This window comes from Capsaspora owczarzaki, assembly GCF_000151315.2.
Source record: "Capsaspora owczarzaki ATCC 30864 unplaced genomic scaffold supercont2.2, whole genome shotgun sequence".
Taxonomy (NCBI): domain Eukaryota; class Filasterea; order Ministeriida; family Capsasporidae; genus Capsaspora; species Capsaspora owczarzaki.
Genome location: NW_011887293.1, coordinates 342,441 through 356,667, shown reverse-complemented (window position 1 = coordinate 356,667; position 14,227 = coordinate 342,441). Strand labels below are relative to the sequence as shown.

At 55.9% G+C, this 14,227-nt stretch overlaps 5 protein-coding genes across 5 annotated transcripts; 3 read left to right on the top strand and 2 right to left on the bottom strand.

Moving 5' to 3' along the window:
* Positions 1 to 39: 39 nt before the first annotated feature.
* On the bottom strand, positions 40 to 3,515 carry CAOG_01289 (DNA repair protein RAD16; the record flags this gene model as incomplete). The annotated part of the gene is made up of 6 exons (XM_004349759.2): positions 2,398 to 3,515; positions 1,402 to 2,255; positions 993 to 1,265; positions 843 to 887; positions 333 to 735; positions 40 to 231 (listed from the first exon to the last, which is right to left on the bottom strand). The coding sequence occupies exons 1-6, from the start codon at positions 2,938 to 2,940 to the stop codon at positions 40 to 42; spliced, it is 2,310 nt and encodes a 769-aa protein (XP_004349809.2). The 5' UTR covers positions 2,941 to 3,515.
* A 644-nt stretch (positions 3,516 to 4,159) lies between these two features.
* CAOG_01288 (hypothetical protein) lies at positions 4,160 to 7,265 on the top strand (the record flags this gene model as incomplete). The annotated part of the gene is made up of 4 exons (XM_004349758.2): positions 4,160 to 5,474; positions 5,561 to 5,718; positions 5,846 to 6,011; positions 6,166 to 7,265. The coding sequence occupies 4 exons, from the start codon at positions 4,160 to 4,162 to the stop codon at positions 7,263 to 7,265; spliced, it is 2,739 nt and encodes a 912-aa protein (XP_004349808.2).
* Positions 7,266 to 7,468: 203 nt separating this feature from the next.
* CAOG_01287 (hypothetical protein) lies at positions 7,469 to 9,932 on the top strand. Its single transcript, XM_004349757.2, has 10 exons — positions 7,469 to 7,613; positions 7,744 to 7,871; positions 8,023 to 8,113; positions 8,188 to 8,400; positions 8,469 to 8,536; positions 8,609 to 8,761; positions 8,858 to 8,929; positions 9,028 to 9,191; positions 9,265 to 9,499; positions 9,601 to 9,932. The coding sequence occupies exons 1-10, from the start codon at positions 7,487 to 7,489 to the stop codon at positions 9,886 to 9,888; spliced, it is 1,539 nt and encodes a 512-aa protein (XP_004349807.2). The 5' UTR covers positions 7,469 to 7,486; the 3' UTR covers positions 9,889 to 9,932.
* A 123-nt stretch (positions 9,933 to 10,055) lies between these two features.
* On the bottom strand, positions 10,056 to 11,294 carry CAOG_01286 (hypothetical protein; the record flags this gene model as incomplete). The annotated part of the gene is made up of 2 exons (XM_004349756.1): positions 10,056 to 10,675; positions 10,721 to 11,294. The coding sequence occupies 2 exons, from the start codon at positions 11,292 to 11,294 to the stop codon at positions 10,056 to 10,058; spliced, it is 1,194 nt and encodes a 397-aa protein (XP_004349806.1).
* Positions 11,295 to 13,704: 2,410 nt separating this feature from the next.
* Positions 13,705 to 14,068, top strand: CAOG_01285 (hypothetical protein; the record flags this gene model as incomplete). The annotated part of the gene is made up of 2 exons (XM_004349755.2): positions 13,705 to 13,935; positions 13,982 to 14,068. The coding sequence occupies 2 exons, from the start codon at positions 13,705 to 13,707 to the stop codon at positions 14,066 to 14,068; spliced, it is 318 nt and encodes a 105-aa protein (XP_004349805.2).
* Between the last annotated feature and the right edge of the window lie 159 nt (positions 14,069 to 14,227).

The following is a 14,227-nucleotide window of genomic DNA, read 5'->3' as shown; positions in this document are numbered from 1 at the left end:
AACAGACTACAAAAAGCCGAGAGAAAAACACCACAACAATCACTCGGCGGGGTTTACCTTGAGTGAAACGAGGAAAACAGTGATTTGCGGGTTTGTCGAGAAGGCCTTGATGACGTTATCTCGTTGCTCCGGCGACATGCGGCCATCCAGTTTCACGCAACGAATGCCACCCTTGAGCAATCTCCATTCCACAAGGTCGAGAAAGTTCACATACTGTGAAAATACGATACTCTGCAACGGAGTGTGCGTGTGCGTGTGCGCGCACGACGTGAGTGAGAGAGAAAACAAACAAGCAAACAAAAAAAAAAAAGCACAAGTCCAACTTGAACTACCTTGATGCTCTTGTCATCGGCGCGAAGCCGATACAGCTCCTCCAAGAGAGCCTCGATCTTGGTGCTGCTGCGCCAACGGTCCAACACCATGCGGTTGATGATGGAGGGTTTCTTCCTTGCTGCAGTGCCACCAGTCGGGTTTGGGGGTTCAAATGTCGGCTGGTTCATGTCCACCGTCAAGGGGCGGAAGCAAACGGGACACTGAGGCTTGTCGACACCGCTGGAGGACAGATACAGGTGCATATCTTCCCGGCAAAAGACGTGCCGACAGGATGCGGCAACAATGGCATCTTCCGCTTCTTCGTGACAAATTCCGCAAACCAACACTTGCATGGAATCTGCTGCAGTGGTTGCGGATGGTGCCATGTTGAGCTTGACGAGGTAGGGGTGGTTGGCCGCTTGTCTGGCATATTTGTGAAATAACAAACAAATAACCAAAACAACGACAATGTTAGTGGAGTGAGATTTCGGGCTCGACAACCCATCACAATGCATAACAATGAAACCCACCTCATTTTGGTCAGTAGCTCAAACACATGCGCATAGTTTGAAAGCCTGCGGGAGAAGAAACGCAGAATGAAATAAAAAAATCATTGAGCCGACCCCCCTTCCTCCCCACCACCAACGCTTGCTTCACACAAGCTTTTCGCGTATTCATACACTGTGCCAGCATCGACATAAGTCTGGAAGCGCGTCTTGGATTCCTTGTACAGGCTTTGGTAAAAGTCTTCCTCCTCCTCGTTAAACATGTCTCGGCGTGTCACGACAATTCGAGGCGGCAAGCCGAGATCTGCAGCTCGTTCAAGCTTGGTGCGGCGCAGCATGCACAGGTTCATGAGTCGCCCGAGCTGCTCAAAGGCAACCCGGCCAGGACCAAACCCGCCATAACGCTGAATTGGCTTGAGGACTTCCGAGTTCCACCAGCAGAAATGACTGTCAGACAGAGTGCAACCCCAAAAGTGGAGGGAAAAAAGGCAACCAGAAAGAGGTGAGAATCAGGCACTTCCAAGCACAGCACACACACACGGATAATTTCTCCAAAGTTACAAACCACAGTTCTTCTACTCACTCCATGGGACGGTGGCCGCAATCTGTGCAAGACCTCTGGCCTGCAAAGCTCCAGTTGAGGGACTTGCAGGAGCATTGTGTGCAAAAGTAGTAGGAGAAGGGATCGAGACGCATGAAGCGAATGAGCGAGTACAGCTCGCCAACCCGGTTTTGAAGGGGAGTGCCCGTCAGCGACCAGCGAACGGTGGACTTTAAGGCAAACGCGGCACGCGAGGTGCTACAGGAGCGGTCTTTGATGCAATGCGCTTCGTCCAGCACCACGCGATGCCACTCGACATTTTGCAGGACGGACGGCTCAATCACCTTGCCAGCCTTCCGAACAGAGCCGTAGGTGGAGCGACGGAAATCCCCTTCCAGGAGCGCGTACGTCGTCAGCACCACATCAAACCGCGCAAGGTCGGCAGCATCAGTGACCCGGCCCGTCTTTTTGTGGTGCACGTGCACCGCCAGAGTGCCGGGTGCAGTGTGCTTGGTGAGCTCAGACAGCCATTGCAACATGGCCACAGTCGGCGTAATAATAAGCGTGGGGTGGCCGGGGTGCTTGTCGCTGGCGAGCAGCATGGAGATGATTTGGATGGTCTTGCCCATACCCATTTCGTCTGCAAGAATGCCGCCTTTCAAATCCGACGCCTCTTGAGCCAGAAGCCAGGCAAGACTCTCCTCCTGGAAGGGCAGGAGGCGCAACAAGAGGGTGGGCGGAGCAGCCATGCGCGGAGGTCCAGCGGGCCCGTCCTTGTCGGCTGGCGCGACCACTGCCGCTTCCGGAACCAACGCAGCGCGCTTGGCAATTCGCGCGTCCAAATCCGTCCAAACCGTTCGCAGTTCGGGATGGACGAGGTAGATTCTCTCATGGCGCTAGCGACCGAACCAAAAGGCAAGTAAGAAGGGATGAGCGCCCGAGAAAAAAAAAAACCAAACAAACAAAAAAAAAAAAAAAAAAGAGCAACGCCCCCTCCCTCCTCCTCACTCCAAAACAACATCTCCACTTTGACCTTACATTATCAAGGAATCTACGGTACCGCTTTTCGAGGACGGATAGATGTGTGTCGACAACTTCGTTGGTGTTCGGGTCGACAGGATGCAGATCGGTGCTCGAGACACCGGCCGCACGGCCACCTCGGCCACGAGGCTGCCGACGTCGATTCAGAGTCGCAGCTGTCGGACTCGGCGTCGCAGGTGTCGGCGGGGTTGGTGCGGTGGTGGAGGCGGTGGTTGTCGAATCATCCTCGAGCAAGTCCTCTGTTTCCTCCTCAACGTCCGATTCACTGCCATCACTCATGGAGCTGGCCGTGTCTGAGCTGATGGACTCCACAGCATCACTGTTGGTGGAAGGACCCATCATCACTGTCGCTCGAAACAGCACGGCCAAACCTTTTCCGAGCGGGGGTGGAGTTGGAGTTGGAGTTGCGTGTCGCGCGACGTGCGCGAGTCGGACGTGCCAATTTAGCGCCTTGAATCGGAGATGCGAGAGCGCTCCAATCATCGTCATCATCATCATCATCATCATCCACATGCATGGCTTGATTGTTGACATCCGCATTCAGGACATCGGTAGACTTGTGTGCGAAACGGCGAGCGGGAGTCACACCCGGCGATGAGGATGCCATACCGCGCATCGGGGTTGGCTGGGAAGCTTGCGAGCCTGAGGCTGACGAAGGCATAAAGTCATCTTCGTCGCTGTTCGACTCGTCGTCAACGAGGAGTGACGCAGGGATTGGTTTCGCTGTGCGCGGTGCTGGGACTCGCCTTGTGGCGATTGCTGCAGCCGCCGCCGCTGCAGCTGCAGGTGCGAGAGCTGGTTGACGGGTGGCAACCGGACTGTCGCCAATCGTACTTGTACTGCCACGAGCAGCAGCGACACGACGCGCGCGCTTCGGGCGGGTTGCGTGGTCGTCCTCGTCCTCGTCAGCAGCCGAGACAACCTCCGACGATCCCGCCGCGGACGAGCTCGAGACGGAGATCACCTCGCCTTCTGCATCATCACTCGCAGCAGCAGCAGCATCAAAAGAAGCATTAGAAGCAGCAGCAGCAGCAGTAGTATTGCGAGTGCTGCGGCGTGGGCGACCAGCAGCGGTTCTCTTGACGCCAGGCATGTGGTAAGCGAACAAGAAGAAGAACGACTGAGCTTTATTCGTTTGGAGTGTTTTCAGCAATCGTCGATCAAACCCGCCCCTCACCTTCCCCCAAACAGACAAGATCAGCATCCTGAGAGAAACATACGCTCAATCAAACCAGAGCAGGAGCGGACAGGTGGAGCAGCCGCCAAGACAATTGCACGACCGAGCACGCAACACGCTTGCAAAAACAACATGGTAATCTCCGCGACTCGGTCAGATCGACAGTTGTGCGCACGTCGAGGGTTGAAGAAGAGAGGGGGAATGGCAATGATGGATTGATCGCGAAAAGGGAGAGTCGCCTCGGACACTCGCGACTCTCCCTTTTTGCGCGGGCTTTTGCTGAGAACACACGCAAAAAGATGAACGCACACTAAAATTATGGTTTGTTCAGTCTTTTTGTCGCGTGTTGATAACTAGAACAAGAACTCCTCGAAGAAACAAGCAAGTCAAGTTGAAGACGATCATGCCAGCAAACAAGCGGACGAGGAGAGCGGCGCAGACGGACTCGTCGTCGTCGTCGTCATCAGCAGAGGAAGATGGCGGCGAGATTGAGACTGCCGCCGATGCTCTTGTGCTGCTCCTCCTGCTGCTGCTGCGACGGGTCGACCTCGCAGACAGACACACCAAGCCAAACGGCCGCGCATGGATGTTCAAGCGGATGGCGACGAGAGTGCGAGCGTGCCCGCGGACGGCGATTCAAGTCGCGGCCGACGACAGCGACCAGCAGCAAGCCCGCGGCGCAACTCTGCCCAAGCACCACCACCTCCCGCCGAGGTCATGATGGCGGCCGATGGAGCTCGAGATCAGAACGACGAGTTTTGCACCGAGTGCCGTGGCACAGGGCGGCTCTTGTGCTGCGATGGCTGCCCTCGTGCGTTCCACCCGGTTTGCCTCGACATTGACGAGAACGAGCTGGCAGACGACGACTCGGCATGGTACTGCCATGCCTGCTCCGTGTCTCGCCTACAGCAGGGAGCGGCATGGACAACCGCATCCTTTGCAGGTTCTCCCAATTCGGCTGTCTCAGCATCGTCGTCCTCCATGCCGCCTCCGCCGCAAGAGTCGTCCTCGTCCTCCTCCGCACCCGCTCCTGCATCTGTTTCTGCAGTTTCTGCTCCTGCACCTGAATCAAGGCCAACCGAGACCACTGGTCTCCAAGACACGCAGCCAACACAGTCGCAGGCAGCGCCCGCTCTTCCTCAACCCGATGATGGAGATGGTAGCTCATCATCCTCGGCGACAGAAGAACAATCAGCAAACCCAGCAACGCTTACAGCCAGTACTGTCGTGCAGCGTTACTTTGCGCCTTCGGAACCACAGGCACAACAGTCTGGCTCACCGCGAAGCAACACTGTCATGCTTGCTCCACCGCCATCCTCCAGAGCGGCACCCACTCCGACAGCGACAGCGCGGCGGAATGTTCGTGGTCCCCGCAGCGCGCTCACTTCCTTCTTGGAAGAGCAAGGTATTCGGTCGCGTGTTCCGACCGACTGGTATCGCCGACGGAATGGAAACGAGGCCGCCGCTGCAGCCGCTGCCGCCGCTACTGCCGCAGCCCAGGCAACAGCAACGGCAGCAATGGCGACTGATGCTGCCGCTGCTGATGCCCAGGTCGAAAGTGCTGCTAGCTCTTCCTCTGCACCCTCTTTCAATGCGCAGACGGCGACTGCTCCAGACGGCAGCCTGCTTCTTGCTCCAATGTTGGGTCGCTCGGCTACCAGCGCGCTTCAGTCGATGGACACGGCGAATGGCAATGGTGCCGCCAACGGTGAACCGAGTGGCAAAGACAAAGACAAAGGCAAAGGCAAAGGGAAGGAACAGGCTGCAAGCTCCACTGGCACACCAAAGCGCAAGTCTCGAAAAAGAAACGGCAGCAGCAGCAGCTCGTCCAGTTCCGATGATGATGATAATGATTGGCAATTCCGCGGAGATTCCAATTTCGTTGCCGATATGGCGCGTGACGGACACACCATTTGCATCATTTGCCACTGTCGCTTGACGCCAGAAAATATGAGCATTAGCAGACCCAGCTGGTGCATGCAGTGCCTCCAGAACGCACGCGAGCATCTGCATCGTCGTCGCCCAAGCCTGCAGAAAAGCAGCCAGAGTCGGCTTTGAAGCGCGGTCGTCGTGTCGCCACCAAAATCAATGTGCTCGGGACGGAAACCGCCGTGCCTCCTCTGCAGCAACTTTGTGTCAATGTAAGCCGAGGAAAAGAGGGAGGGAGGGAGAGGAGGAGGAGGAGGAGAGACTTTTTGTGTCTTGTTATGGCTGATTTGTTGGCTCATTTCCGTTTTGCCCCCCCCCTCTTTCGTGACTGTTGTGCAGGTTATTTGCAAGTATATCGACTCAGTTGAATCGTTCGGTCCGATTGCGCCCGCGCACCTCGCCAACATTCGCTCCGTGATCTGCCGACACCGAAAGCTCAACAATTCGACGTTGACCTTGTTCCTTACACCCGAGCTGGAGGAATTGAAGCTGGGCGATTGCTCTGGTATGTTGGACAACAAACAGCAACAACAACAACAATACGAAAGTGCTTCTTCCTTTTTCGTGTTTTTTTTTTAAGGTTGCTGACTCTTTTTTTGTCGTCTGCTTGTCGTCGTTTTGTGTTTTGTGTACGGCCTTTCCTTTCGATTGCGCACCAGGCCTGGATGCAGATGGGTTTGGACTCATCGCCGAGCATTGCCCCTGCTTGCTGAGCTTGCTCTTGGATTGTTGTGGCCGGCTCACCGACGCCGCTCTTGACTTTTTGTCCGAGAGGTGCGTCCTGCTGAATGCGATTCGATTGAACGGCTGCTTCCTCGTCAAAGACGCCGCGTTTGCTCGACTTGTCCAAAGCCATCCACGGCTGGAGCGGCTCGAGATTTCGGTTTCCGCCAACTTGGGTGCTCGCTTCATCAAAACGATGAGCGACAACATGGCCGCTCTGTCTGCCTCGCTGCGGCATTTGTCGCTGCAGTGCTGCATCTCCATCACCGACGACATGCTTTCTGTCCTCCACGGTCTCGCAAATTTGAAAACTCTGTCGTTGGCGCAGTGCACAGTCACCGATCGCGGTGTCATTCCGTTGCTCGGGGCCATCGGCGCCCACCTCGAAGAGCTGTACATTGACGAGCTTGCCATTGGGCGTGAGACGGGTATGATGATTGGCTCGCGCTGCCACGCGCTTCGGTGCCTATCTGCGGCCAATTGCGCGGCAGCCATGACGAACGAAACCGTTGCCAATATCGCCACTCACGCGCCCGAGTTGAAGCAAATCAATCTCACTCGCTGTGGCACCTTGTCTGATCTGGGCGTCGGCCAGCTCGTGCTGCACTGCCCTCGATTGCGCGTCCTCTCGTTAAACTCGCTCAACAATCTTACTCCGGCGCTATTTGCATGCATTGCACACGACCGCGAGTTGTTCGACCAAGCAATCGAAGCGACACGTCTCCACCACGCGCAGCTGCCTGTGCGGCGCAACCCGACCACCGGCGTCGTCATTGTGGATCCGCTCCCCGAGCCCACCGCCTTCAGCGCGCAGGCCTTGACAGACCTGCAGGTGCTGGATGTTTCGTGGTGTCGGTCCATGGACGACCCGAGCTTTGCTGCGATTGTGCGATCGTGCGAGCAGTTGTCGCGGATTGAAATATTCGGGTGCAATCGCCTGACCGAGTGCATCCGGAGCCTCAAGCCCGCGTCTCAGCTTCGCATTGTTGGCGCGCCGTTCGAGATTGCCGAGCTCGGCGGTGTCTCCGAGGCATAACTTCTTGAGGGTGGGGTGGTGTCAAATTGGATTGTTTCGCGCTCGTTGTTGGTTTTTTTGCTTTTTGCCAGTTGTCATTATGTTATTCTGGTCAACACCATATAGTTTTCTATCATTTCACACAAACACAACCTTCTTCTCTCTGCCCCCCCCCTTTTGATCGGAGCTCTTGCTTGGGGGCTGCGTTGTTCACTCTTCGTTCATTCGTGGCTGTCGCTCGGATGGCATTCCCTCCACAGCCAGGACGCTCGGTTCCGGCACTGGCCGCGGCCATACTCGTCCTCCACTGGCTCTTGCTTCCAAGCGTCTCGTTCGTCCAAGCACAGGAAGGGCGGCTTGTTGGCGGGAGTGAGTTTGATGCCAATCGCACGCAATGATCCGCTTTGTCGCTCGCCTCGTCCTTGACAAACAAACGCGCAATGAAACTCACTTCCGGAACCTTCTCCTTCTCGTCGCTGCGTTTCGGCGTCGGGGACAGCCGCACAGGTGCAGCGGATCATTGATCTCGTGAGCTGGGCGCGCAGGGCTGAGATTGAAATGGCGCGCGTCGACATTCGACCGTCCACAGACACGTCCGCATCCGCCAAGTTCCTGTTCGAATCAAGGGTAAGAGAGTAGAATTCGGAGTGATTTGTGGGGAATTTTGGTTTGGCATTGTGTGAAGGTGTATTGCTCTTGATTGATTGCTTGATGGCTTGATTGGATTGGATTGACTGATGGGGATCCGGCGATTGAATTGCGTACATATGGTAACAAGGGGCTGGGACTCGTGCTCAATGCTCCCGCTAGACGTGGCGAGGCGATCGTGACTTTGCCACCGCGTGCAAGATTCCGAGTGCCAGCTTTCGGTGAGCAGCAGCGGAGGACTCTCTGAGCATCTGAGCATCGACTGAGACTGCTGTGAACCTTGTCTCCATGATAGACTCGGCTCTCCGATCGTTGATTGATGAATTCAACGAACAACACGACAACGCAATCGATCCAATGACGGCGTTGGCATTGGGCTTGATGTACGAGCGGAGCCGTGCCGATTCGCCTTGGCGTGCCTGGCTTCGAATGCTTCCTGATCCGATTGAATCCATGCTTGAGTGGAATGATGTCGAGCTGTGGCCAGTGGAGCAACTTTACGTCAAAGGTACGGAGAGTGTGCGTCAGTTCATGTTTTGCGATTCATTCACATTTTGCGTGCTGCCGAATTGCTAGAATTGCGCGAGGAGCGTATTCGCAACCTCGAGGCTGTGTACGAGAGCGTCATCACTCCCTTTATCGACGTAAGATGCGTCGAGCAAAATCGCATTGTGTTTCGCGCTGCCGCGCTTCCATACTCACGTTCTCGCAATCAGACCTACGAAAGTGATCTCGTCGGCGTGGACTTTACCATCGAGGCTTTTGTATGGGCTGCCGTTATTGCACAAACGCGCGGGCTGCACGAGTCCGAGAAGAATGGCCTGTCCCTGTTGCCAATCGTCGACATGATCAATCACCACCGAGAACCGGTACGTTGCTTTGGAGCGGACGATCCTTGCGACATGCTTGGACAGTGGACCTGTGTATCCCTTTCACTGACTGTCTGGATGGGTTTGTTCTCTCAGAATGCGGTCGTGGTGGCCAGTGGACCAAACATTCTCGTCCGGACGAAAACGAGCTTGAAAGCTGGAGAGGAGGTTTGCCTATGAATGCCATCTCTTTGAGGGGGGGGGGTTGCGAGAGGACAACGAAAACGAATGAGAGCTCACAAAACAGGCTTTGACCGTCAAAACAGATTACAATCGACTACGAAATGTCTTCGCATGTATTGTTGCTCCTGTACGGGTTTGTTGAAATGTCCGAGAATCTCGATTTCTATCCCATTCGCTTGAGTTGGGAATCAAAGGACATTGATTACCCGCGGCGGCTGCGTCTTCTCGAGGGTCGCGGCCTCTCCAGGCAAGTGTGGGCGTGGCGTCTTGCCCAATGTTACTGACAATGTCATTTCACTTGCCGCGCCTTCTTGACGCAGTCCTTGGTACGAGTTCCGTCTCTGGCCGTCTATCGACGAACCGATCGACGATGATTTGCAATTTGCGATGCGCGTCATGGTCGCCAACGAACACGAGCTCGCCATTCTCGAGCAGCGCGAGAAAGCGGCCTCGCCAGATGCCAACAGCGAAATTTCAATTGCGCATGAGCGTCGCATGTTGCGTCGCCTGCTGCAGCAAATTCACGAAGCATGTCCTGTGCAACACGCTGAAATGGTACGTGTGGCTTGTGCCTGCCTGACGAGCAAAGAATATCTGCAGAACTTACAAGTAGTTTGTTCCTCTTTGTTCGCAAAACCTTTCTTTTGTTCTCACAGGACGCTCTTCGAACCTATGGCCTCCAACACCATGAGTGCTACCGATGCCTCTCATCGTTTGCGTACGCAGTTGCTGCAAAATCAACCATCATCACGGTGCGCGACGCGCTGACCAAGCGACTCGATGAGCTCGAGCAGCCCCAGGCATCTGTGGCCGAGGACGGTAACCCCCACCGAGACTGGATGGAGCCGGATACAATCGCTCCCGCTGACCATGCACCATTCTATGACGAAGACGCCGCAGTGCAAGTACAGCAAGTGGTATACCTGCCACAACACGAGTTATGAAAAATGTATCAATCCATCTTGTTCAAACACGAATTTTATCGAGATAACATAGCAATGTGCAAGAAAAAAGAAAGACAAAGGAAGACGAAGATAACTTCAATGAAGGGGGCACTCATTTGCCAACAGCAGCTCAAAGCAAAAAAAAAAAAAACAAATAAAAAATCCAATCAGCCACGAAGAAGAGCTGCTTTGGCTGCTACCACATTCAGGTAAATGTACGCCGTGAAATGTTCCTTGCCAGTAGATTTCATGGGGCAGACACCCAGAGGGAAGATCTTGAACAGGCCAAGGGAAAACCACACTTCCGGAGCATGATAGCTCACCAAAATGTAGAAATCAGAGCGGTTGAGCGTTTTGGCCATCTCTTGCAAGAGCATGGGTGAAAACACCTTGTCAAAGCAGTAAATGTGTGTATAGTCGAGTGAGGCGTAGCGAGTGGCGTCTCCAAACCAGAAGAGCAAGCCGTTCGTGTCGAGCAGCGACCTCACACCAGGCTGGGGCAGCTTTGAGCTTTTCACCGTCCTGGCCTTGCCGCCCCTGCCTGCAGCAGCTGCAGCAGCAGCACTCGGCTCGATCTCCATGGGAGTTGCGACTGCCGAAGGGACCGAGTCCTCCGAAGGATGCTGCATTCCCGCCGCTTGAGAGTGCCCATTGTCGGAGGAGGCTGACGCGTCGACATCCATGGGTTGTGCTGTCAGCGTGTCGGCAACCCCCGCATTGGAACGAGGCTCGCCACCGCCTTGGGTACCATCAAGCGTCGACTCGACCGCACTGGCCGAGTCGCTTTCTAGCAAGGAAAGATTGGGAGGCGGGTGGCCTTCTTCCAGATGACTGGAATCCAGGGTATGGATGTCAGTGGCAACGGCCGCAGGAGACGCCGCCGCGCTGGAGGCTTTCGAGCCGATCGGGGTTGAGGGATTGGTGAAGGTGCGGCGGGGAGGAGGGGTGGGCGCGTTTTCGTCCACCAAAAGCTCTGGAATCTCCCATGCGGCAGCCATTTGGCGAATGTGGTCGGCAATGTTGTGGCGCATCGAGACGCATTCGATTCCCACCGATTCGGTAACATGACGCGCAAGCTTGGCATGAAAGACGACCTTGCCAAACCCAGACCCGACGTCGAGGAACTTGGAGTCGCGACCGAGATCAAACTTGGCATCGTACGGGACGGCAAGCCGGCCTTGGTAGTTCTCCTGCACAAAGGCAGAAAGATTGCCCAGCATGTCCAAAATGCGGGCCACAGACCCAATGGTGCACTCGCCGTACGTCTCGCTGAGTGGCTCTGACGCCGAGTGAACCTTCCTCTCCGCAGCACTCGCCATGAGCGTTGAAGCGTCGTCAAAGTCCACGACGACGCGCTCTGTCCGGCGGCGGGAGCGTTGATTGCTCACATCCCAGTTGCTCGACATGCCCCAATGGAGATCCGACTTTCGGTCAATCAAGCGGTAGATGGCGTCGACTCCAGGTGCTATTGAGGCCGTTCCACGCCACTTTGGAAGCGCGGGCAAGAGGGAGCGGATCAACTGCGGCGGCGGAACGGTGGGGTCGTTCGCGACCAAGTCGAGCGTCGAGACAGCAGCCGCGTCGGACTTTTTGGGTCGTCCACGCCCGCGCTTTGATGCATCGGCGGACGTCTCAGCCGACGGAGGCGGGGGAGGAGTAGAGGGACGAGGAGGAGGAGGAGGAGGAGGAGGAGGAGTAGCCGTTGATTTCTGGGATGGCTTTTTACCCGACGCCGCCGCCGGTTTGGCGTCAGTTGCGGTCGGGGAAGCTGACGACATGGGTTGTGTCTTTGAACTAACCAACTTTTTGTCAAGCGCATTTGGGGTGGACATTGACGACGAGGGCGCGTCCTCCATCTTGATCGCAGCAGGTTCGGAGATTTGATGAGGTCCTGGGAGCAGAGCCAACTTTGCATTGCCCAGTTCCATTGTGGAAGGCATGCCAGGCACTGCTGCTCCTGACATGACAGGAGCATTATTGGCGAGCAGAGAACCGGCTGCGACAGATGAGGCAGACACACCAGACTCGGGAGCAAAAGTAGGCACCAATGTGGAAGAACCTGCTGAAGGAATGGTGACAGAGCTGCCCGCAGAGTGTGGCGTTGCCTCGTCGGCATGGTACATGGCGTCAAGCATTGGAGAGCTGTTCGAATTAAACCCGAATGCCAGCCGGGGAGACTGGGCTGGCCGCGGCGACGCGACGAGATGTGGCGAAAGGAGGGAATGGTTGGAGGTGCTTGTGTGTGGCCGCCCAGACAATTGAGGGTGCGTGTGGTTTCCAGCAGACGACGACCAGGACGCTACACTGTGCATTCCAGGCGAAAGGAGCTGGCCAGAAGCCTGAGCGCGGAGTGACGCCTGGAGCTGTCGCTGCAGCGTCGTGTTTTGTTGCTGCAGATCCTTCATTCGATGGAGGACCTTGATCAACACGGGGAGTTGTTGGGTGAGCCCAGTGGTCGCAAGCCGAGCCAGCCAGTCCTGGTCATCAGCGTCAAGTGTCGCAAGGGCGACAGTAATGTCCTTGACTGAGTAGGCATCAACGTCGGCTACCTGTGGTAACGGGAGCGGTTGGGGTGGTGTGTTCAGGCTGGCGTGGTTGGACAGTTGGAGGAAATGTTGGTGCTGAAGTAACTCGTGAAGCTGCGACTGCTGCTGTTGTTGTTGTTGTTGTTGTTGTTGTTGTTGTTGTTGTTGTTGCTGCTGCTGCTGCTGCTGCTGCTGCTGCTGCGACTGCTGTTGCTGCTGCTGCTGTTGTAGTTGATGCTGCAGCATTTGCAAATCCGAAGCTAAAGACGAAGGCGAGTGGCTGTGGAGTGTCGGTAGACTCAAATCGGCGGAAAGTGCAAATGCCTGTTGCTGCTCGGGAACCACGGTGATGCCAGTGATGCCAGTGTGCGAATGAGAGTGTCGAAGCAAGCTGTTGTGAGGTGAAAAGCCGTCCATCACCGGAGATGTATCCGCTGCGGCCATTGACAGTTTTCGCGAAACATCCGACAACTCCGAGCCTCCGAGAGACAGCTGGCTCGGTGGCAGAGAGAAGGACGAAGAGCGCTGGTCGCTCGACTCTAGATGGTGCCGCGTCGGTGGCTGCTGCAAGTGGGCTGGATGATGGAGTTGATGGTGGTGATGATGGTGCTGATTGTGTTGAATGTGTTGCACTGATGTACTTGCTGGCTGGTGAGAGTACTGAGGCTGCTGAATGTAATGTTGATGTTGTTGATGCGGATGTTGATGTTGTTGATGAGGATGTTGTGGATGGAGCTGCTGATGCTGATGGGGGTGGCGATGGTTGGGATTTCCCACAGTCAAAGCATTCGGATCCGACAGTTCCTTGCCGTTGATGAAAGTCGCATTTAGCGCATTCAGTGAAGGTGACGACAACGACGACAGCGACGAAGACGAGGAGGACGATGTCTTTGGCTGCATCGTCACGTCCATTGCAATCACCGCAGTTGGATGGTGATGCATCATCGGAGGGACGCTTCCCACTGCAAACGAGGCCGACCACGGTCCTTCTGAGCTGACTGAGACTGTTGGCGCGACGAAATCCTGCGCTTGAGCTTGAACTTGAGGACCATTTGCACTCGTGCTCGCAACTTGAGCTTGCGCACCACTGATACTCGCAACTTGAGCTTGCACACCACCTGCACTCGCAACTTGAGCTTGGGACGTGGCATTGACTCGCGATGCATTCCTGGGAGTTGGCGAGGGCAACGCAGATCCCGACCCAGCCTGCTGCGTTCGCTGTTTCGCTGCATGGGTCGTCCCAGCGGCAGCACCAGCAGCACTCGACAGGATGCTCTTGTGTGCACTTGACATGTCGATCGCACTGAGACCACCCGGCGCAGGATTCGCAGCAGCAGCAGCAGCAGCAGCAGAAGAAGAGGACGATGCGGATTCCAATCGAGGCAGTTTGGCTGCTCTTTGCTTGGCGTCGTCGCTTCCCGGCTTCGTCTTGAGGCTCCCATCGCCACCAGACGTCGTCAACAATGACGATGAGGATGCTGATGCTGATGAGGATGAGGAGGGCTCGGCGGGTCGCTTGGAAGTCAGTCGCTCGCTTGTTGGGAAATGCTTTTCATGGCCAGCACCAGTTCGCTGAGGCTGAGGGTGGCCATCCGCTGCAGCACCACCACTACTACCACTACTACTACCACTACCACTACTACCACTACTGCTAATGCCATTGACACTGGTAGGACGAGTCGTCGTCGTCGTCGCTGATGTAGGAAGCCTTCGACGCTGCGCAGTCGACCCATCCCAGCCGCCGCCGCTGCCGCCACCGCTTGCTGCAGTTGCGCCGCTGGGTTCGTCCGTCAGCATCATGGCTGCCTTGCGCT

Excerpts from the sequence above, each read along its gene's own strand:
- CAOG_01287 (XM_004349757.2), top strand. The coding sequence starts at position 7,487 with ATGGCATTCCCTCCACAGCCAGGACGCTCGGTTCCGGCACTGGCCGCG. Across the intron at positions 7,872-8,022 it reads AGTTCCTGTTCGAATCAAGG|GGGCTGGGACTCGTGCTCAA; the intron begins GTAAGAGAGTAG and ends TATGGTAACAAG. Across the intron at positions 9,192-9,264 it reads GAGGGTCGCGGCCTCTCCAG|TCCTTGGTACGAGTTCCGTC; the intron begins GCAAGTGTGGGC and ends TTCTTGACGCAG.